Consider the following 24,109-nt stretch of genomic DNA (forward strand, 5'->3'; position numbering starts at 1 on the left):
TTCAACACAGCTGTGTATCAAATCTACAGTTTGTACAGATAACACAAATGCAGTAGTTATGCAAAGTTAAATAAAGTATTTAAAACTAATATATATAATATGTCCATATTACATGCATTTATACTGCGAACACTCTGTATGCAGTTATAGTCATTTGTTATTGACAACCCCCTCTGTTCATGTTGAAACAAATATATTTTTCCCCCTAAGCAACATTGTGCCTTTTCATTTTCATCTCGATAGGAGATGTATTAGGAATGCAGGACTTTAATACATTCACAGCTGGAACATTGCACACACCAGAGCTATTATGGAAATTTGGTTGTAGTGATGGATGTTTCGAACTAGAATGACACATAAGAAGAATACGTATTAATCAATGCAAGTTGTACAAATAGTTGAAATGCGCACAAAAGCAGCCTTGAACAGTGTTTTAGAATTACTGATATGTAACTGGTAACAAGCTGTACTCTAAAAGCAATAGAAAATATCTCTCATATCTTAGGTTATAACATAGAATAGAGCTATTCAGTTTGTAGTCCTATAACTCAAAAGAGAATCGTATGTGGTTATTATATCTTTTCACATTTGTCATAAATTAAAAAGAAGCCCCAAGGATGAATTTTGAAGCTTGGGTATTTTTCAAAAAAGAAAGAAAGATTTGAATTTATGAAGACTGTTAGTCCATTCTGCTCTAGTTATGGTACACTTAGATGCCCATAACGGTTTGGACATTTGTGTGATTGGTGCAGTCCGATTCCCTGGTTCATTTTAATGAATCAAAAAACACATGCACGACCAAAGATTGCAAGACAAATGACTCTTATGTGTGCTGATTCAGTTACATCAGATATACAGCATGGAAACCCTTTGACAATTAAGCTATTAAATCTATTTTATTACAATAAAATTGTAGAAGCCATTTTTTATTATAATTTTTATTTATTTATTTATTTTGCATATTGACAACCATTTTATAACCACAGTTTTACTGCAAATGCCATGGTTAAACTATGGTTAGTGTTGCAAACCATGGTTAATGTGTGGTTATACCATGGTTCAACTAGTAACCATTGTTTTTTGGTTATTTGTAGTAAAACCATGATTAATTTTCATAGTGTAGTCCGACTCTCAAAACTTTTTCATTCAGACCAATTTCTGAAATAGGCTAATCAGACGGTTATAGCTTAAGCTACTTAACCACGAGTTTAGTTTCGTCATTTCTGCCTCAAAACGAACCAGCTGTTGCTGTGTCATGTTCAGGTGCAGATTAACGCAGAGGTTTGCCAAGGCTGCAGTTTATAGGGCCCCACATGTGCAGGGACCTCGGACTGGACGGAATATTTTTTTATTATTTTACATTTTCTTCAGCGCGAACAAAAAGAAAAATCAAAGGAGGATTTGTTGCAGAGCGTCTTGCAAAATGAATGTCTTGCATTGTAGAATGACTGGATGATGGATGAATGACAAACATTATAGAAGCTCATAATTCATGTAGCCTACAGTTCTAAGATCTGAAGAAGAGACATGGGATCATACAAGCCAATCAGTTGAGCAAAAACATTTACAGTGCTTGAGTGTTGTTGTTTTTACTGCATATAATAATTTATACTCAGAAAGTAGAACTGAAATTACATGTATTACAAGATGATTAAATTAATTATTCCAGTCATTTTTATAAATAAATATGTAAAAATCTTTGTGTCGTGTCTCGAGTTAATTATCAGCATAAATTATAATCAATTAAAAAAAAAAAAGACAAGGAGAAAAATCCCTCCCTGCTCTTGACATAATGGCATCTTTTATAACAATTTATATAGTTTAAATTGTTCCTTACCATCATTCACATATATGCAACCAATAAATAATTATATTACTATTAATACTACTAAGAAAGAGCACATATTTCTACTTGGTTCTGCTCTCAAAATGAACCAGATTTATGCATTTAAATTCAAAATGAACAGAATGTTGTTATATCTGCAGAATCCCCTAGACTAGAGGAACCGATCATGTTTACCCATCACAGTCTCACAAAATCCCATGGGGACACTGGGAATGTAGTGGAAACACTGGCTGTCTCAATGTGTGTGTATGCCAGTTCACCTTACTATGCGTGTGGACCATGTGTGGCACTAAATACATTTCTCCAGTAAAGCATAATGATTAAGGAGGGGCCTGACACAAAGAGCTCTTAACCTTAATCTGCCTCTGGTCAGGTTAGCCAAAGAATAGACTGTTTGTTTTATCTTCTTTGTTGAGATCTGAATTTAACTTCACAACAACCTGAGGGTCTTTTTCAAACCTCAAAAGTACTGGAGTCTTTCGGAAGGATCGGAGTTCAGAATAGTTCATTTCCTCGCGATTCCTTATTTTGACTAACATGAGATGTGACCTGCGGCGATGGAGTGACGCGCGTGAAAACGTGAAACCTGCCAACGGTCCGTGAACGCAACACACGGAGAGCGCGAGCGCCTGTGAGCGTGCAGACGGACAGTGAGCGCCCTCATGATGAGAACAACCAGTCCAATTATCCGTGTGCCTCCCGTGGACACTCCCTTCTCACTTCAGTGCTTACTCAACCACGAAATCCAGCGCTGGATTCCAAGATACCGCTCGCGTGGAGATTTAAAACTGGACAGAGACATAATCGTCCAGAAGAGAAGACGGAGGGATGCGAGGGCGTTTGGGGCCATGATTAACATCCAGTTTTGGCGTTTGTGCTCCGGAGAAGAACGAAAAGACAAGAAGTCAAGTGGTCTAGCACTCAAGACAACAGATGAGGGACTGCAGGAAGAAGAGAACTGACAAAGTAGTAAGTGCGCAATGTTGCATAATTGAATTGTTTATTATGTGTTGCATAGTAAATTTGGCATGATAGGCTACTTAACCCATTCAGGCCTGAATTATGTTTGCGGGACACCAAAATAGAATCCTGCTTTAATTCTATTACAAATGTGAACATAGTTGGTAATCTATCAACAGAATTGGTTGTTTTTAAAATAGTTCTTTCTCCATATAGTTTGGCATATATTCTGAACAGTAAAATCTTGATAATCATAGATATTTGTTCAAGACAAAGTTAATTCAAGCTACAAAAACAAGGTGTTTTCTAAAATAAAGTAATAAAATGATTTATATTAATAAAGTAATAGCTGGAATTCAGTATGTTTAAAAGCAGATAAAGTAAAACAGTGTTGCAATACACTTGGTGATGGCTATTAGATTGAATTCTGCAGGGTCTGAACCTGTAACCTTTCAGTGACCAGCTTAGATTATGTATCACAGCGCCACACCACCCACACCACTTTGACATGTTTCCAGATTTGTAGGAGGAATGTTGCTGGGAACACTTCTATCGGTTTTGCAGTACAGTACAGCCTCTTCTGCTATAACTGGGACCCTTCAAAAATAATAAATAAAATATTTAATGCAATGTTAAAGATTGTCTAATGATTTCAAATATTACCTTTCAGAGTCAATGTAAAACAAAATATTCTGCATATTGTTCTGGGCAGTACTGTTATAAAATGGGAACCAAAACATTTAAAAACAAACAGCAAAGAGAAGTGATTCGGCATGGGTTAACATTTCTGATATCCTCTGGAAAAGAAGTATAAAGTGGACATGCTCTGCTTGAGCCCCCTGGGGCTTCAATAACTAACAGATCATTAATAAGCATTGAGGTCTGAATTATGCACAGAGGGAAAATCTGCAGCTCTAAATTAGTGCTAAAACTTGTGTTGTCTTGCATAACATACTTCCACACACTGCATACTGGATACTAGCGAGGAGAACATTACGTCCACTATCACAGGTTTGCTAGAGAGGCTTTTCGCACTTGCCTGAAACACTGCAGAAGTCAGTAGAGAAGGAATGAAAACTTAAAATCCTCACGGATGAAAGGCCAGTTTCACTTCTTGTATGTTCTTGAATAAAAATCCAGCCTAAAGGCAATGGTAAATGGTTGTGATTAGAAATAATCAGTAAATACAATGTGTACAAATCCAAAATACTCAATGATTCAGAATAATAACAAGCTAAATCTAAGTCCATAATCTAAATCATATTCACCACTGTTTTAAAACCCTGCAGCTGTCTGTGCTTTTCATAGCTGCTATTATTTATTAATGCCTCCATGTAAAAAACATGAATGTTTTCGTTCATGTACAAACACACATGAAAAAAATATATTATAAATATCTACAAACAAAGCAGAACTCTTTTAATTGAAATACAGATAGTAATAGAATTAGCAGTGATTTCTTTAAAATTACAGCTGTTTTTTATCACCCCCCCCCCCCCCATCATCTCTCTGTCTCTCTCTCTCTTCTCGCTCTGTCTTGCCCTCTCTCTTCTTTTGTTCGCCCCAGTGGCTGCACCTGATCTTTTAGATCCTAAATCAGCTACATACAACACCAAACCACGGCTGTCGTTCTCCTCCAAGCCCATTGTATATAACTCGGGGGAGGATTGTGATACCATAACCACCGTAATGAAGTGGAAAACAGTAGTGGTGATCTTCCTGCTGGTTGTTCTGTACCTGATCATCGGAGCCACAGTGTTCAAAGCTCTGGAACAGCCCCAGGAGAGCTCGCAGAAGTACCTCATAGTGCAAGAGAAAATGAACTTCCTTTCCAGGCATACCTGTGTCAACGTCTCTGAACTGGAGGACCTGGTCAAGGTACAAACTCCAATTATTTACTCCTGTGCTTGAAATTAGAATTCAAAGTATCTGTTTGTATAGGTAAAGATAGCCTTCTGGATATTGATTCAAAGCATATAGTGGTTTTGTCTGCAGGATGTTGAGTGAATAGACTAATTGTTGCCAAAATCAATAATGACAGCTCGGAAGTTGGCCGAAATGGTCTGTAATCTGATTAATTGGAGCCAGAAAACACTAATTGGGCATAAATTGTTCTGTGCATGTTGTTCTGTTTCTGAAGTATGATGCAGTCTTTTCTCGTAAAAAGATTGTTATGATTGTTAAGATTGTTATGCTGAAATCAGAAAGACTTCAAACTAATTTGATCTGTATTAATGTAATATTCATAGGCTTATAACTATATACACTTTATCTGCTCTCCAAATCTGGGGTTGCTGGCAGTCGGGTCTGTTATATTTTTCTTTTAAATCAGTTTTAGAGTCCACTTAACACTAGTTCACCTGCGGGAAAATTAAATATGTTCTTGACATTACATCATTAATTAGCTCCGTCTTCTGAAGGCTGTGGTATTTACCTTTGTGCAAGAAGTAGACTGAATATAAAGTGACATTTTATTAGAGGAGAGTTTATTGTCTGCTGCAAAATGTACTAAATTAGTCTAACAGGAATTTAAAGGTCTTGGATGATTGTGTGAGCTTGGTTTCCATCAACATGGACAAAAACACAAGAATGTGAATCAAATGACTTAAATGTGCGTTAAATCATAAGCACTTAGGATGGAAGTGTTGCTTTATTCATAAGATGTTTTTGGTGACCTACTGTAAATAAATAATTTTAATAATAAGTTATAAGTTCAAACTGAATTTGCAACTTGGATTGAATCAGCTAGTTTGATGTTATATTTCTTTATATGATTTGCATACATCTAGCGCAGTTGTAGTGTGTTGTAGACGTGTTAAAGCAACATCCTCTCCTATTCCTGCTCGGACAGCCCATAATTCTACATTTTCAACCCCTCTCCTTTCCCTTACATTAAATTACATCCCAACACACTGCATTCCCCTTCTTCCCATCTCTTGATTATTGGTGTAACGACGCTCAGGTTCGCACTCCTCTGAACAAATGTTCATTCCTGCCAAGTTGCTTTGCTGCCAGCAGCCCAAGTCCAGTGGTGATTGTGCCAACATTTGGAAGGTGTTCACAAACAGGAAAACCTCCCCACGGACTGAATGGCCTCTCTTTGCCTCTCACTTTTGGCAGAGCTCTCGTACAGCCAGCTGGGAGCAGATACTCTCAGGGATCTTACAGCATATCTGCTATACAGCATGTAGGCCAGGAGAGCCTGCAAACTCATGTGCAGATGTTTTTCACAGTGTTTACATTTCTTATTCACTGCTTTGTGAAAGTGTGCCCAGTTTTTATTTATTTACTTTTTTTGTTTTGTTTTTTGTTTGTTTGTTTTTTGGCTACAGATTTCTAGGCTAGTGAGAATATGGCTAAAACATGGACTAGGTCTGCATGGCCAACACCTGATATAGCCACTACAGAATAAAATAGATATAGACACTTAAAGGGCTTGAATGTGCTGCAGTAACCTAATGTGACATAAATAAAGAAATGAAAAATATTTCCTTTTTTGGCCTGTTAGTGATTCAGCATTGTTAGAGCTTATTTAATCACCCCTAGTTAAAATAAATATATTTTGCATACATTATTTCATACTTGTATAGCTTAAATCTATTAATATATTTTCTGACATATCACTCGAGACTCCAAAATTATAATTCAACTTTATTTGGAGCACTGCTTAATGCTTTGACACACCAAAGAGGAGAGGGTTCAAGTCCCAGAATCCAGTCCAGAGTGCCCTCCAGTGCTTGTTCCTCGAAAACACCCTCAAAGTGTCTGCTCCTCCAGAGTGCCACCCTGTTCCCGTGTTCAGCCTAGAGGGGGCTCCTGATCCAGAGTTTAGCCCTGAATATTGGGTGGCTCACAAATGCCCGCCCTCCCACTCAGTCCTGCCTCCTCCACCACTGTCGTCTGGCAGCCCCTCTGCTCCCCCTCATCCCACCATCATTACGGTGTGAGCTCCGTGGGTCTGCCATCCTCCAGAGTTGCCATGGCTGGAGAATCCCTCACCTCCACCTCCCTCATCCCTCTAGCTCCGCCATGGTCGGGTGTCGACTCACCATCGCCTCAGGACACCACTCCTCCGGCTGCACCTCATCACTCCACCCTACCAGCTTCACTGGGTTCCTTCCTCCCGCCAGCTCCACCTTGATCCTCAATCACTCCGACTCTCCCGCAGATCTCCGCCTTCACCTCGTTAGCCCCGGATCCTCGGGCTTCTCTGCCACCTACTCTGCCGCCGTTGGTTGGCCCCCTGGAGTTGGCGACCATTCCTCCTCTATGGCTCCTCCCTCCGTCACTCCACCTTAGGTTGAAATTATGGCTGTGGCCTAGGTCTGGCTGGGCTCCTGCTCCGGGTCCCTCCTGTCTCCTCACTGGACTCTGTCTGACGGTGCCTTCCCAGGTGTCCGTCCTACTCCAGAACCTCCTTCAAAGTTCCCACCCAAATGGCGTATTATCAAGATCATGGACTGTCTATGTCATGTTTTGCCTTTGTTTCTGTTCCCTTATTTGGTCCTGTTCCTGTCCTCATTTTGTTAATTAGTTTGATTACGTCCCCTGCTTGCCCTGTGTTTATAAGTCCTAGTCTGTTTAGTTTGTGTTGGTCAGGTCTACTTGTTTCTACGTATGTTTGCCCAGCTCCTATTGTGGATTATCCCATGTTTTCATTTAAAGACTGTGAATTCTACTTCCTGTCTCCTATGTTCTTTCTGCAGCTGCGTAATGTGACAATTACATTTCACAATTGCAACTTTGCTTTTAAATTTTGCAATGCAGTTTCCCATTATTTTAACATCTTTAACATTTTTTTGTTGTTGTTGTTATCTGGAAATTAAATTTTGTAATTGCAAATTTATAATTGTTATTATTATTATTAATATTATTCAGACATTACATCTTATTGTTGCAAATTTACCATTGCATGTCATGCAGTTTACCATTATTTGTACATTTATTTCATTGTAATGGCAACTTTATTTTTATTTTTTAAAATTTTCCATTATTTCAACTTACATACTGTAATTGCAACTTTTTTAAATATTACTGTATCGTTTTTTGTTATTTGGACAATATCTCGCAATAGTGACAAGATGACTACTACTATAATACATTCTTGCCTCATGTACATGTACTGTACAACCCCAAGTCATAGTTAATATTTGAGAGAGATATAGTGTGTGAGCTGCGAATTAAGGACCATGGACAGCTCCACTTTTTGTCCTTCACTTAGTTTAGTTTCTAAAATATGCATACTTATTAAATAAGTACATTACAACTACAGCAAAGCTTTGATCTTCTACTTACTTGTGTTTTTAAAGTTTTAACTTACCTAGTGGTAATTTTGGTTTTGTTTTGTTTTTAAACAAAACTCTTTAATTAGACATGCATTCCCTAAGTTTGGAAACAATCCCAGCTACTACTAAGTAACTTTAGGTCTTCAGGATACACAAAGATCAGATAAGGAGGAATATCAAGCACACTCTGAAATAGAAGAACCACAAGAGGAATAATATTATCCCTGCTGCACAAACACAGGTGCACACATTCGATAAAGCAGCCATTTACTATAACGGATTTGACAGTGAATGAAATTACAAATCAAATTCTGTCTTAACTCCCAGCTGACTTGGTAATGTGTGACGTTAAATCCAGAGATGCTGTGGAAGACTGATAAAGAACAGATCCGTGTCTTTGTTTGAGGCACTGAATGTAGGCAGTTGGAGCCAGTCATCCTATTCATTCAGAGACATACAGTCTGCTGTAGATTTAAACATGTTACACAGAATAACAGCTGGGCTTGTACTTGAAATAGCATTGTCGAATATGATTCATCTGGGAATAAATGGAAAATATAGCTGTCACTTTCTTAATAAACATTAATACATAGTCTTGAATTCATGTAATACTTTACCTGTCAAGCATTTGTCATTATTTGATAAACTTTATGTCTATCTGACCATGCAATATTTTCTTTCTTTTGTGAAACATGATTGGAGGAGGTACTAAGCAGAACGACTCCTTTTGTGTTTCACAAAGAAAGAAAATACGGAGTCAGTATAACAGGGTAAGGGAGTAAATTATGACTTATTCTATTTTTTGGGTGATCTGTTGCTTAGTTTTAATTTTTGGTGGTTATTCTTGACCTGTTTTCTCATCCACAGCAAGTGGTGTTTGCTATCCGGGCTGGGGTCAATCCCTCGGGTCACCCCTCCAATGAGAGCAGCATGTGGGACCTCAGCAGCTCCTTCTTCTTTGCAGGGACTGTCATCACCACTATAGGTGAGTTACAGCTGGACTCATTATAAATTCTCTAATTGATTCTTTAATTAATTAGATAATTGATTAGATATTTTGAACTTCATTATTTATTCATTAAGGTGACAAAAGCCACTTGGAGAAAGCTGCTTGGTGAAACAAATGAAACTTAGGAGGCCTTGAAAGTAAAATGAAAAGACCACAAATAAGGCTGCATAATTTAAAAAAAAATAATTGATAGTTGCTGCTATAATTAATCGTGAAATGTGTAAAGTACAGCATTCAATGTAGGAATGTCAATCAGTTTGTTTTAGAAAGAAGTCTCTTATGCATTTATTTGGTCAAAAATACAATAAAAACAAATTTTATTAACAGGGTTTTTCTGGTGATTCACAATGTGTCACAAACCACGATGGAGACAGAGTGTTTAGTGAAAGTGAACAGTTTATTTACAAGTGGTAATGTGACAAGGTGTTGTTGAGATGTAGGTAGGTTCACTTCCAGAGCTCTGGAGATCAATACACAGAGAGTCAGCTTAGGAAAGTCACTGGAGATTGTCGTGGGGATATCTGAGGACATAGGAGAGACAGGTGAGTAGAGAGAGGTCGGCCACCACTTCATGGTAGTGAATTGTAGACCAGACACTGGAGTACTGAGGTGCAGGTGTCTTTATCCTGGTGAGTGATTGCTGGGTGCAGGTACAGGTGATCAGTACTCCGGTGATTGGGTTCATGTTTTATGAGAGTCAGGTGCAGGTGATGTTTGGGTTGGCTGTGATGGAGAGTTCCTGACATTACCCCCTCCTCCAGGGGCGGCTCCTGATGCCCTGACGCGACGATGAGGGTGACCACGGCCTCTGGGTGAGGGACGATCAGGGTGTTGTTGATGGAACTCTTTAAGAAGCATGGGATCTAGAATGTCATCCCGGGCCACCCAGGAATGTTCCTCTGGTCCGTACCCCTCCCAGTCCACCAGGTATTCCAGCCGGCCACCCCGTCGCCGCGAGTCCATGATTTTCTTCACCTGGTAGATGGATGGTTGTTCTAGGATTTCCGGAGGAGGGGGTTCCTGAGGTTCCGGGGCATCTGCAGTGGAGGGGGAGAAGGGTTAAAGGAGTGGAACGTGGATCGAGGGGTGAATGCGGTACCTGGGAGGTAAATGGACCCGGGAATAGATCAGGATGTCATTGATGTTAACTATGACTGACTTGATGAGGAATTCTCGTAACACCCATTCATGAAGGCATGGAAGATAGAGGCGGCATTGGCGAGTCCATACGGCATAATGTAGTACTCATAGTGACCAGAAGGGGTGATGAAGGCTCTCTTCTATTCGTCCCCTTTGCAGATTCAAACAAGTTATAAGTGCTCCGCAGGTCCAGCTTGGAGAAGATGTGGGTTCCACGGAGTTCCTCGAGGGTGGCAGGGACCAGGGGAAGTGGATGCGGCAGCTTGACTGTTTGTGAATTCAGGACTCTATATTCAATGCAAGGCCTCAAGCCCCCGTGCTTCTTGCCCACGAAGAAGAAGCTGGAGGCAGCCGGTGAGTTGGATGGTCTGATGAATCCCTGCTTGAGGGCCTCCTTGATGTAATTCTCCATTTATTTACAAGTAATATGACAAAGTGTTGTTGAGTTGTAGATAGGTTCACTTCCAGAGTTCTGGAGATCAATACACGGAGAGTCAGCTTAGGAAAGTCACTGGAGACCGTCGTGGGGGTATCTGGGGACATAGGAGAGACAGGTTAGTAGAGAGAGGTCGGGCACCAGTTCATGTTACTGAACTGTAGACCGGACACCGGAGTACTGAGGTGAAGGTGTCTTTATCCTGGTGAGTGATTGCTGGGTGCAGGTACAGGTGATCAGTACTCCGCGGTGATTGGGATCGTGTTTGATGAGAGTCAGGTGCGGTTGATTGGGGTGGCTGTGATTGAGAGTTCCTGACACAATGTTTATTTGATTAATAAAAATCAAAGAAATAGAATATCTTAGAATATCCTATAATAGAAATCCTATACATCATTCAAAATGCATTTACAGTCATTTTTTTATGAATTTAATGAATTCAGAATAATAATAAATAAAAACATTATTTCTTCTTAAAAAAAAGATTTTATTTGAAATTACTATTTCTTCAGCTGAACACAAAATAATAATAATTATTTTTGGTGAACTGCTTTAACAACTAAAATGGGTTGTTTACATTTTAATATAAAATCAATCTACAATCAATACAAAACAAATTACAATCTATCAATTGTAATAATTGCAGTTAAAATTAAAGGTAATAATCAACAGGGAAATAATGCTTGTCATAATAGTGTAGTTCTGACTTATTATGTAGGTTTATGTATCTACACACAAAACATATTATAGATTAATTTCTCAGTGAATAATCAGCACCAGCATTTTTCATTTTGACTTCATCACTAAGGATATGTAGGTAATTGTGTTCACATTATTTAATAAGCTTGATTAATGAACCTTAACTAATCTGTTAGACCGTTCTTGAAAATGACATGTGTACAACACCTTTGAAACCTGCTGGAATGGAGCCAAGTAGTGGATTAAAGAGCAAGCCCCCCTTCATCAATCCCCTCAGTGTCCCTCTTAGGTTGTGAAGTATGAAGGGCAATTACTGAACCGAGCGGGTCTGGTAGCTTGACCTTTTATACACCGATGAAAGAGGCCAAGGTCTTGGAGCTACCTCCCATCACTTCATATTTCCAAGTCTTGTATAACTGTTCAAAAGTCTGGGGCCACTAAGATTTTTTTGTTTAAAGAAATAAATATTTGTATATAACAAGAATGTAATTAGTTGATCACAAGCGACAGTAAACATTAACACAAGCACAAAAACACAATTTGAAGTGTCCTTATGCGGTCATTTGTTGGTGAGGGAATCACATTCAGTAATACTCAGGCATCAGCACATGAGAGCCGAGCATTTGCCAGTGTCGCAGCCCTCACAAGACACACTTATGTGCTCATTAAGCTCATTCAGACACTGTTGTTACATCAGGTTTGCGTCAGTCAGCCAGTAAATAGTGCTGCTTCACTAATCAGGGTGGCATGACAACCTTTTGCTCCTTGTGTCAAAATGACTTGTTTTGTGCTCAAAGTCAGCACATGACGTTCATTTCTCACCAAATTTGAGATATCTGGCCATTTATTGCTGAGGGCAGATATTATCCTTCTTTTTTAACTCGTAATTTCAGTCATTTAGGTGTCATGATTCGTGAATGTGCTCATGGTGTTTTTTATACTGGAGTTGCTGGTTGGTAGGTGAGGGATTCTTAACTATTTTTTTTCTGAATACTTTACATTTTGAGAACTTTATTTTGTACCTTAATGTACTTTTATTTTATTTATTATTATAATTATCATTATTATTATTATTCAAAAAAGGCTGAAAATATTAAAGTACAGTCAAATAAAAAAAAAAATATATATATATATATATATATATGGTCCATACATTCCTTCAAGAGGACTGGCTGGAGAACAAGTATGACTTCACACGCTCAAATATACAAATATATTTTTGATAAATATTATCATTATTATGTTTTTAAGCATTAGCCTATATTTTTAAATGCAATTGTTTACAAATTTGGGTAACCTAGAAAGAACTGGAGGATCTGCTGAAGTGTAAACTATCATAGTACAAATCTACGTTATAGCTGTTCTTTGTCATGAGAAATACATTTATTGAAAAGGAGAAAATATTTGAGCCCTATATAAGGGCTTAACAAAAGCTTTTTTTTTTTTTTAGGGTTATTAAAACCAGTAGTTCAGATTTGTATTTGATTTTCCATCTCTCTCTCTCTCTCTTAGCAATATTTTTGCGAAAATAAAATAAAATATCATGTGGTGTTCAATAAATTATATAATTATATTTGAGTTTGCAAGACATGAAGACACACACACTACACACACACTTTTTTTCAATAAGGATGCATTAAATGCAATAAAATTACATTAGAATATTACAGATTAGTTTTATTTGAAAGAAACACTGTTATTCTGAACTTTCTAAAGAATCTTGAAAAAGAAATACACTTCCACTCTTTCCACATTTCAGTATTTAGCACATTTTCAACATGAAGCTGTCAAAATGTTTCTTGAGCACCTTTAAACAGTCTGTATGTGATCAACAAGTGTAGGACTTGGTGACAGCAGACCAACTGGTGTGTATTCAGCATAAAGTTGAGCCGAGGATTGAGGATGCTGACTCATGGTATGCTGAACCACACATAGTCACACTATTTGCTTGTATGCAGATTCAGTGTTTAGCTTTTACAAGCACAAAAGATTTAATAAGCAAATCACATCAGTTTAAGCAGGGAGATTAAGAGCACAGTCCATTTTTCTTTGAAGGTTAGGTTTTAATCATCGATTTATCTTGCTATGCAAGACATATAGGCATAAAAATATAAGATACGACACAATCACTGCTGGTTTATTTTTGGAAAACTTTAATCAGCAGAGCAGTTATTTCATTTAAATCAATTGGAGTGATGCAAAAATTATTTGCAGGCCAGATTTGTCCCACAGGCCGCCACTTTGGGTTCTTATCTAGAGTCTCTGACGTATTATCGATTATTTCATGTTGTTTGTTTCTATTTAAAGTGAGGAAATTAGATTTTATGTGAATAATGATGAGTTTTCTCACAGCATTGTTTGTATCAGGAGAAAATAGAAATACTGAAGACATTAACACACATTATACATTTTTACTCTTGAGAAACTTACGTCCTTATAGTTAATCTGCAGGAACAAGTGTGATATTTTCATCCAGCCTTGAACATGTGGATAATTTTTCCAAAAGACATTACAGTTATTCGTCTCCATTGTGCCATGTGTAATTAAGGTTGTCTCACAGAGAGCCAATTTTTATGGCTCTTTCAAGGTTTTTTGATTTAATTAGATTTGAAAGAGGACAGATTGCATGAGGAGTGATTGAGCCCAGTTAATCAGTTTCAAGGAAAATGGGACATAATTGGACGGAAGCTGTTGCGGAAATGCCCACCAATGCTCGACTTCACTCAGGGTGGTGTCCGGTGACTTAGCTTTTTGCTCTTGTAATTGCTTAAGTTCCTGCTGTGGAACAAGCACAACCACTGGTACTTTCACTGTCTCTGTCTCTTTCCCATTGTAAAACTTCCTTGCAAAATTTACCATCAATTCACTTTTATTTCTATAGCGCTTTATACAAGCATTATGGAAACTCAACAATGGAGACAGATTAGATTCTGCTATAAAACTGCTGTAAAAGACAATAGGGTCATTATTTTTCTCAAGTCAATTCAGTTTGGGTTCAGTCTAGATCAATAACAGCGTAAAGTTCATCAAAGTATTTCTAAAGAGTCCCAATCATAGTTTCCTAATTTTTTTTTTTTTTTACTAGCACCAGCAGCATGTAGCCTCACAGTTTTAAAGGAATATTTAGTACAAATTAATGTAAATCCACAGAAGCTGTGGAACATTGTTGATTAAAACAAAAAAATAATTTAAAAGAAGCCAAAATCAAGGTTCCAGTGAAGCAGTTACAATAGAAGAAAATGGAGTCCATTTCTGCAGGATTTAAAAGCATAAATGTGAATGTGAAAAACACTTAAATCTTCAGCTAAAATTTTTTATTTTTAGAGTTGTAGTTATAAATATGTTCTCATCTTTTTCATTGTGTTTTAGGGTTTGCAGCATTAGATTTCATGGCAGCAAATTAGTAAAATTGCCAAAAGTGCTGTTATTTGAGCTTAATTTGCACTGAACCCAAAGACTGAATTGAACTGATTAATATAAAACTTCAAATTTTATTGAGTTTAAATCAACAAAAAAAGCCAATTACATGGGTGAACCTGATGGCAGGTATAATTTATCTCACCTTACTGTTACCCAGTCTGTATAATGAACTAATTCCTGCTGCTTTCGTGAGGCCTGAATTCATTTTAAAATGCCGAAATTTTTCCCAATTATGTTCCATTCATCGCATTTACATTCCTGTAATGATTGTATCCGCTTTGCTCTTGTGCTATAGCTAAATTTAGGTGTTGAATAGCCTTAACTGGGAGATTCTTCATAGAGGCAAGATGATACAGCCCTAATGCATGGTAAATTAAAGAAAGAGTTTTTAATGCACTAGGGGAGTATGATTTAAACATTTTTAGATACTTGGCATAAAATGTGCTGAATTATTTGTTTGACTCAACAAAACATCTTACAAGCTTTAGAAACAATGAAATAATGTTTCTTGAAGCACAGCACCAATTTGTTTTGGCAGATTATACCCACACGTTATGCCTGGAATCATTCAGTCTTCCTGACAGAATGACTCTGTTTCTGTTTCAGGCTTCGGAAACGTCTCTCCACACACAGAAGGAGGCAGGATCTTTTGCATTATCTATGCCCTGCTTGGGATCCCACTCTTTGGCTTCCTGTTGGCTGGAGTGGGCGATCAGCTGGGGACCATATTTGGTAAAGGTATTGCCAAAGTGGAAAAGATGTTTGTGGTGAGTGTTTCATTCAGTTCAGCTAAAATCATTTAGAAAGACTATCTAAATTAGGATTTTTTTAAATTAATTAATTAAATTTATATAATTAATTTTATAATATACAATTATAATCCTTGTGCAGCACTTTCATACATAAATACATACATTTTATAAAAATAAAAAAAAGAGACCAGTTCTTTGAAATATTTATACAAATTTTATGTAAATTTACCCCTGTGGCAGATTACTAAATCTAATCTAAAAACAAAATATTAATATTTTATTAATTTAGTTAGTCTGTGCAACCCAAATCCCTATAATCAGTAATAGACTATGTTGTCTTCACTCAATAAGTCGCATGCCACTCTAAAATAATGATTGTTTTGCGGAAAGCCTTGCTGATTGCTGTTAACCTTGTTCTGCGGTGCTGTCACATTTGATGATTCAATGTAATCACTTAAGTGCCTCTGGCGGCCATCTTGTTTACACTCGTTGCACATACACACTTTTATTCTCAACTGAGCTGTTGTGTTTTTGTGCAGGAACAATTTGAAACGTTGACGTGTGCAATGAGGTGCAAAATACAGAATTTGTCAATGCAGCATAGTGAATTATTTATTGCTGGTGCACTCATTCTTTTGTATAACACATAGTAAACAGATTCTTGAAGGCTGAAAGAAAAAATCCATCTTTTTTCAGAGCAAGTGTATATTTCTTAAACTCTAATAAACCGAGTGCAGTTTGTGTCCTGTGTTGACACATTTCCGCATTATAAGCGGTCGTAATAGTTGGTTGCAGCATTTGTTTGGACAAACTGTGTAGTGCAGCATGAGTTATCATGTTTTCTTTGTCTATTTTTATGATCGGTATTTTGGTCCTGTTCCTATTTTTGCATATTTTAAATGTTTATATCTGCTAAAAATGCTTGGGAGTATGCTGCTATAAAAGGTTTCTCAAAGTTGACACACAATGACTAAAGCCCATAAAACTCTCACTTTGATTTCATATGTTTTTTAAACTAGTTATTATAGGGTAATCCTTAAACCAAGCAGATTATTCATCCTCCGGCATATTTGGCAATTCTCGAGCAATTGGGAAATAACTGTGACTACTTGACTGATTAATATAAGTGCATTAATATACATGCATAAATATTGTGCAAAATAAATACTTTTTTTTATTGTTAATTTAAGAGACCATTAACTATGTATTTTGTCTCAAACTCCTAATTTGCTGGTTATTAATAGTTAGTAAAATAGTTGTTAAGTTTAGGTATTGGGTATGATTATGGATGTAGAATATGGTCATGCAGAATTTGTGCTTTATAAATACTAATAAACAGCCAATATGTAAATAATAGGCATGATAATTAATAGTGGGAATTCGTCTCAAAGTGTTATACATATATATACCAATAAAATCTTACCAACCCCATACTTGAACAGTAATGTCCTTCTATTTTCTCTATTTCTCATGTGTGACCATGTAAACTAGATGTCAGACGCTGGATAAGAGTGAGTGTTTTCAAATGGTGTCTGGTCGAGAATTGTGAATGTCTGTCAACCGTGACTCACTCACCTGCCTTCTCCTCTGTTTTTCCTCCCAGAAATGGAACGTGAGCCAAACTAAAATCCGTGTGACATCCACTGTCCTGTTCATCCTGTTTGGGTGCCTGCTGTTTGTGGCCCTCCCAGCCCTCATCTTCCAACACATTGAAGGCTGGAGCACTCTGGAGTCCATCTACTTTGTTGTCATCACTTTAACCACTATTGGATTTGGAGACTTTGTGGCAGGTGAATGAAGTCCCCACTTTGCTACTTCAGTCTCCATTTCAAGGTCTTGTGTTTGTTTTTGAAAGTAAAAAAAAAACTACTCAAACTGAAGTAGTCATATTTAATCATGATAAGTTCAGTGGGTTGATGTGGGTTCGTTTATCTCATTCAGGAGGCTCTGAGATTGAGTATCTGGACTATTATAAGCCCATCGTGTGGTTCTGGATCCTGGTGGGTCTTGCCTACTTCGCTGCAGTTCTCAGTATGATTGGAGACTGGCTTCGAGTCATCTCCAAGAAGACCAAAGAGGAGGTATGTGCTTGCTGATATGCTTTAAGCCAGCAATGCCAGGTTGAGAACTGCACTTCTCATCCACGGTTGAGCAAAAATCTCAATTTCAGAAATGGCTCCCTCTCAATTCATGAGTGTGAATTGAATTGGCCATGAGCCACAGGATATTGAATTACAATATAAATTGGAAAAGGAATTTACTGGATTGCACTTTAAAGACATTCAACACAATCACACAACAGGGGAGTTTTATTTGACTATCATAACCAAATGGCACAAGGAGCAACATAAAAAAAATAAAAAATCATTGATCATTTGACATGTAGGCTTATTAAATGTTTAAAATGATGACATATTTAACTCAGAAATCACCCAACAAAAATACATTTATTTCAGGGATGGCATCAATTTCAGCAATAGAGACAACACTTGGTTATAAAAGAAATGAAGTGTTTTTTTTCATGATAAATGAAAGTTATATTTTGAATATAATCAAATCTTAATAAACAGTGATTAATATAATTGATACAATATAATTTTATACTTTATAAATACTTTTATACTTTTAGGGATAATATACTTACTTAATACTTTATATGTGTCAAGGATGCATTAAAAATTATAGAGCCCCACACATGACATGCAGAAAAAAATATTAGGCTAAATCGTGTGCATGATTTACTAATTCGTTCCCACAATGTACTAAAACGTGCACACGATTACTATAGCGTTCCCTCTATGTACTATTGCGTTCACTCGATTTATAAATTATGCGCACGATTTACTAATTCGTTCCCTCGATTTGCTAAAGCTTGTGCATGATTTAGCAAATCGAGCGAACGCAATAGAAAATCGAGGGAATGCAATAGTAATCGTTTGCACGTTTTAGTAAATTGAGGGAACAAATTAGTAAATCGTGCACACAATTTATAAATCGAGCGAACGCAATAGTAATCGTTTGCACGTTTTAGTAAATTGAGGGAACAAATTAGTAAATCGTACACACAATTTATAAATCGAGCGAACGCAATAGTAAATCGAGGGAACGCAATAGTAATCGTTTGCACGTTTTAGTAAATTGAGGGAACAAATAAGTAAATTGCGCACAATTTATTTATATTTTCTTAAATGTCATGTGTGGGGCTCCTTAAAAAATCTATCAAAAGTCACAGTATAATGATTTTTGTAAAATATTTTATAAACGAAATAAATACTGTACTTTTGAAAGTTCTAATCATCCAAGAATCCTGAAAAAAAGGTATCAGTTTCAACAAAAATATTAAACAGCACAACAGTTTTCGACATTAATATCTATGCAGTCTTGGTGAACATGAGATGCAATCAATCATTTAATCAATCAATCAATCAGTCAATCAGTAAATTAAAATAAATTCTTACTAACTCCAGAATGTTGGTAGTGTCATTTATAGTAATTAATTATGTAATTTTTAAACTACACTTACAGCAGTTATCCCATTAATTTATTTAATTTCATTTCCATTTTAATATCTGATTTGAATTGAATTTGAATATAGGGCATTCTCAGTTTAAGCATAAATGCTGATGCACAAACTTTTTTCTGTACATATGAATGTTTGCCAAGAAGTTACCTCAATAAAATACTTTACTATTAATTTTATATATATTGAGCTGTATTTCTAAACAATATAAAAGCATTTGACTGTTATTTGGTTATTTTGGGTTTCTGTCAAATTTATGAGCAGACACCGTTTTATTTGATTTATGAGGCCTGTATAAAATGTTCCAGTTCATGTCAGAGAGTTCATTATGTGTTATTGTGGCTTTGTTTGCTATGTTAAGTTCCAGGGTGCCAGGAGCCAATCACTGCTCAGCGCTGTGTTTAGCTTTCATTTACTCCAGTGTATGAAGTGAATGGGCTTGGGCCTGGAGAATTATGTGCTTGGATTAGCTGGAACAGAAGCTTTGCTCTCTCTGAAACACATAATGAGACATCTTCTCCAGACCTCTTGTGCTTTTCTGATGAGATCATAAAAGTGCAATTTTCGGACATTCTTTTCCAGTATCACAAAATACATAATTATCATTATGTTTAAGAGTTATGATATATCACTTTCAAGAACATGCAAGGAAAGTCTTTCACAAAATGAAGATTGGCCTCAGTATTTTGCAGCAGAATACTGTAAATCTGAACCTGAAAATGTCTCACACTGAACTCCATTATCACATCTCACCAGAAATAGAGAAGGAAGTGGAGTACAGGATTCATGTGAATGAAAGGTCTGAATGATCCAGTTCTGCTACCTGATTCTCATCTATAATACATCACCATTCAGGGTCTCTTAAATCCTGTAAATGTTCTGTATAGTACTGTACATACTCATATTTTCTAATACATCAGGAAATAAACTTCTCAAATTAGAACTTTTCAATAGTCCTGCAGGGAGCCAACCTAAACTACCATCTAATGACTTCATTAGAGAAGACAACAAAGAAGATTTTCTCATTAGTTTTACCCATTTATTCATTTTTTTCCCTATTACAGCTACTGTTTTGAGAGGCATTGTTTCATAGTCCATCCATGCAAGTTGTCTTGATATTAGCATGACTCATTGTGAACTATTCCTTCCAGAGTAAATTATAGTGGATATGATAATATATTTTAAGAGGCTTCCTGGTAGTAGTGCATCAAGACAATTTTAAGCACACAGCTGAGAATATTAATTTTTTTATTGTATTGGGTGCATTTGCAGATAGATGTTTACACTGCACTGTACAAACAGTGTATAACATATATTCACTTGTATTTAAATGTTTGAAAACACTCGAACACTTTTTGAAAAGAATGAACACTTTTATTCATCTAGGATGCTTTAAATTGATCCAAAATACTGTAAAAGACATATATAATGTTACAAATGGCTATTCTAAAACATCTATATAAAGAGTATACTGTACATTAGAATTGATACAAAATTTGGAAAGAATAAGCAATTATTATTACATTTTACACAATATGCCATGCATTTTGTGAACATTAGTAAAAGCCAGAGAACTGAAACACATGAGTTGCACATGATAAGTCCATTGATGGCTGTGTATTGGGTCGAAAGAGTCCTAAAAAATCCATAGCATGTCTGCACATGGTGGATGAACCGTACAGTGTCACAGCAGTAGCCCTGAATTTCTTTCTAAAACACTCTCCCAGTAGCATTGAGACAGAATCAGCCCACATGCTTCTCGTTCCCTCGAGCCGAAACATTTTCACAGAAAACATGTTTTTGAGGTTCTGATTTGCACCTCTTAAATGCTTCTAAACACATGTGACACTTGACTGCGTCTGGTCCCACTGAACATTCCTTCTGTTCCAGGTGGGAGAGTTCCGTGCTCACGCCGCAGAATGGACGGCCAACGTGTCAGCGGAGTTCAAAGAGACGCGCCGCCGCCTGAGCGTGGAAATTTACGACAAGTTTCAGCGGGCAGCGTACATCAAGCGCAAGCTGTCATCAGAGCTAAGCCAAAATCCAGACCAGGACATGATGCCCTGCAAGAGGACCCTGTCTGTAAACTTCACGGATGAACTTGAGAAAGAAGGACTCTCTACATTAACAAAAAATGGTAGCCTGTACCTAAACGGTCTAACTCCGGACTGCCCAGATCACGGCGAGATCTGCATCATTGAACATCTCAAATAAAGCTCAAGCTTCTTCTGCACATGCGCAAACAGGAAGATACATGTGTGTCTACAAATATGTTTGTTCACAAAGCTCTATCAGAAGCATTCATATCTTTCCTGGATGTACTGTATGCTGGAATCAGTGAGCGGGTGCATTTATGGCTTGCGCCAGTCAGATGAATCTGTCTTTACATTTTGTAGACAGCAGCTTTTATTATCCAGTGAATCATATTTGTGCCTTAAAATCACCAGGAACAGACTTCCCAGAAGCTGCTACAATGAATGATACGGAGAAATGTATTGTTTTTTTTAGAGACTGAACCACCTACCAATCTTTTACAAACACTGACGAACTTAATGTGTTTTTGGATGCATATCCCCAAACCCAGCATGTGTGAGCGTCTGTTCAAAAACCATTACTGGGTATCAGGCAAGAATAGCTGAGCGTTAATGATATTTAAACAGCTGGGATTGGTGGCTCAGCATTTAGAGTTTATATATTGCATTAGCACATGAATTTAGTTTTTAAATCCACATGCACATTCTGTTTAAAAGCAGTTGTGACCGAAAAGATATGAAACAATGTTGGAGTCGAAGCATCTCAGCTTGCATAACTTTAGATGTGATGTGCACTGATAGCATGATTCTGTAAGCAAATGCAATAGAATTGGACATAATTGGATATATGACCAATGCACAATCATTAATCTTTCATTGCCTGCTGAATAAAGAAAGCTGTGTGTTAATGCAATGTATAAATATATTATTAGCATAAATCCTGTAACATTTTATGGCAGTTATATCTGCCTTAAAGTGATAGCTCAACCAAAAATGACTTTCTGGCATCATTAACTCACCATTATGTTGTTCCAAACCAGGGATATTATAATCCATTTATAATAAAACCATTAAAAACACAGAAAAACAAATAATAATAATAATAATAATAATAATAATAATGCTAAAATACATATTTAACTATTTGACAAGGCAGCATGCTGTTTTAATTTTGTTTAATTGCATTTACTAAAGTAACTAAAACAATAAACCTAACCCTAACATGACATAAAATGAATAAGGAAAAATAGAGAACACATTCAATATTAACTAAGAGTTTTCCCTCAATAAAAAAAATAAATAAATAAAAGTTTGTAGCGGTTATGTTTAGGTATTGGTTAAGGGACCTAGAATGTAGTCATGTAGAATAAGGCTTTAATATGTGGTTTATAAGTACTAATAAACCGACAATATTCTAGTAATATGTATGTTTGTAAGCAACTAGTTAATAGTGAATAGTGTTCCTAAATCTAAAATGTTACCATAAAATTGCATAAAAAACAATACAATTGCTAAAACATTAAAATTAAAATGGAAAAAATAAAAATATCTGTATAAAACTATAATAGTATATGATTCTAATGTGACTACCGTAACATGAATTTCTTCAGTTTTACAAAACAAATTATTCGATCTGGATTTTCTCGGTTTATGATTCCGTCTCCAAAGTCTTATGGTGTTATGGTGAATAAATGATGACAGAATTTTACTTTTAGATTAACTTTTCCTTTAAACTCACAAACTTTAAAGCCAAATGAAATGTCACTTGATGACTGTGGAAGCTGGTGAACAGAGGAATGGCCAAAGAAGATAAGTGTGTTTTATCACCGCTTGAGAAAAAGCTATGACTTTGCAGACTGTTCAGTTACAATTTATTTTGTCACTAGAATTTTTTTTTGTCATATGTTTTTAATAATAGCATACATTTGCCATTAAGTGATGCTTTGAGGACTAAAGGAGGAATGACCATGAATGTTCTGTCAAATGCATGTAGGCTTTGTGTCAATACTAAGTGGATAATATTATAATAATCAAGCCCAGACAAATAGCTTGCATATGACAACCCACAGTAGACGGCAGAGAGGAATCTCCTTGTTTTGTATTATTAGTTTAGCAATGGTACGGTATGATTGGAAAGATTTTCAACAATAGCTAAACATCTGATTCATTACACTTTTTCAATGTAGAAATGAGGTTTATTCAAACAAGATGTATGCATTTCATTGTGATGATATTTTCTGGTTTTAAGAACTGAGAAACCTGAAAATAAATTTTCTTGCCTTAATTTTACCACATTTGATTTGTCCGAGGAGCAGTGCCAGACTAACTGTAATACAAGTATGTTCATCTTGCCTTTGCTCTTGTCTTCACCACTTAAGCTACCTGTAACATTTCTTGAAAACTGCTAGAAGTCTTGCTTGTTAAGCTTGGAATGTTCTTGTTATGCTATTTTGTATTTTTTTTTTTTCAGCAGCATTTTTATGAGAATTCCCTGAGCATTATGTGTGGTGTTTCTACACAGTTAGACATTTTGGTGCTTTGCCTTTAAATAAGCAGAATAAACAAACATTATTCTTATTCTTCAGAAAACTGAGGGTGTTTTTCCTAATCAGTGTCTATTAAAACTGGCACTTTCAAAAAAAAATATTTTGCTTCTGAATTGAAGATCTTTAGATCGGGCCTTTGTGGGAAACTCAGCTGGATCAGGTCAATGTGGGAAAGAGCGATGCTACCGTAAACAAGTGCCACACACGCACAGATCCCGCTCTCGGTCGCTGATACAGTCGGAAGCTGGCGGTAAATCTTGCCGTCATCAACAGCCAATCAGGACTCTGGACTTCAAGCATGAGCAGATGTTATGTAAGCATGTCTGAGCGTCCAAAGAAAACAAGAGCCACAGTGTGAAAGAACATTTCCACTCATTAAATCCTGCTGCTCTGCCACTAGTTTGATCAGAGGACATCCTGAACAAAAACAAAAGCAGACTTTAAATCTGTAAACACAACCTGT

General features: G+C 36.6%; 1 protein-coding gene across 1 annotated transcript; it reads left to right on the forward strand.

Annotated features, from left to right (window-relative positions):
• Positions 1-2,445: 2,445 nt before the first annotated feature.
• kcnk2a (potassium channel, subfamily K, member 2a) lies at positions 2,446-23,680 on the forward strand. The gene is made up of 7 exons (XM_052579960.1): positions 2,446-2,815; positions 4,374-4,684; positions 8,959-9,076; positions 15,402-15,562; positions 17,151-17,337; positions 17,489-17,628; positions 20,958-23,680. Coding segments are annotated over exons 1-7 (1,242 nt in total). The 5' UTR covers positions 2,446-2,814; the 3' UTR covers positions 21,282-23,680.
• Positions 23,681-24,109: the final 429 nt, after the last annotated feature.

The sequence above is a fragment of the Carassius gibelio genome, chromosome B17, assembly GCF_023724105.1.
Source record: "Carassius gibelio isolate Cgi1373 ecotype wild population from Czech Republic chromosome B17, carGib1.2-hapl.c, whole genome shotgun sequence".
Lineage (NCBI taxonomy): Eukaryota > Metazoa > Chordata > Actinopteri > Cypriniformes > Cyprinidae > Carassius > Carassius gibelio.

Coding starts and splice junctions, on each gene's coding strand:
- kcnk2a (XM_052579960.1), top strand. Junction 4,685..8,958: donor AACTGGAGGACCTGGTCAAG/GTACAAACTCCA, acceptor TCTCATCCACAG/CAAGTGGTGTTTGCTATCCG. Junction 17,338..17,488: donor ATTTGGAGACTTTGTGGCAG/GTGAATGAAGTC, acceptor TATCTCATTCAG/GAGGCTCTGAGATTGAGTAT.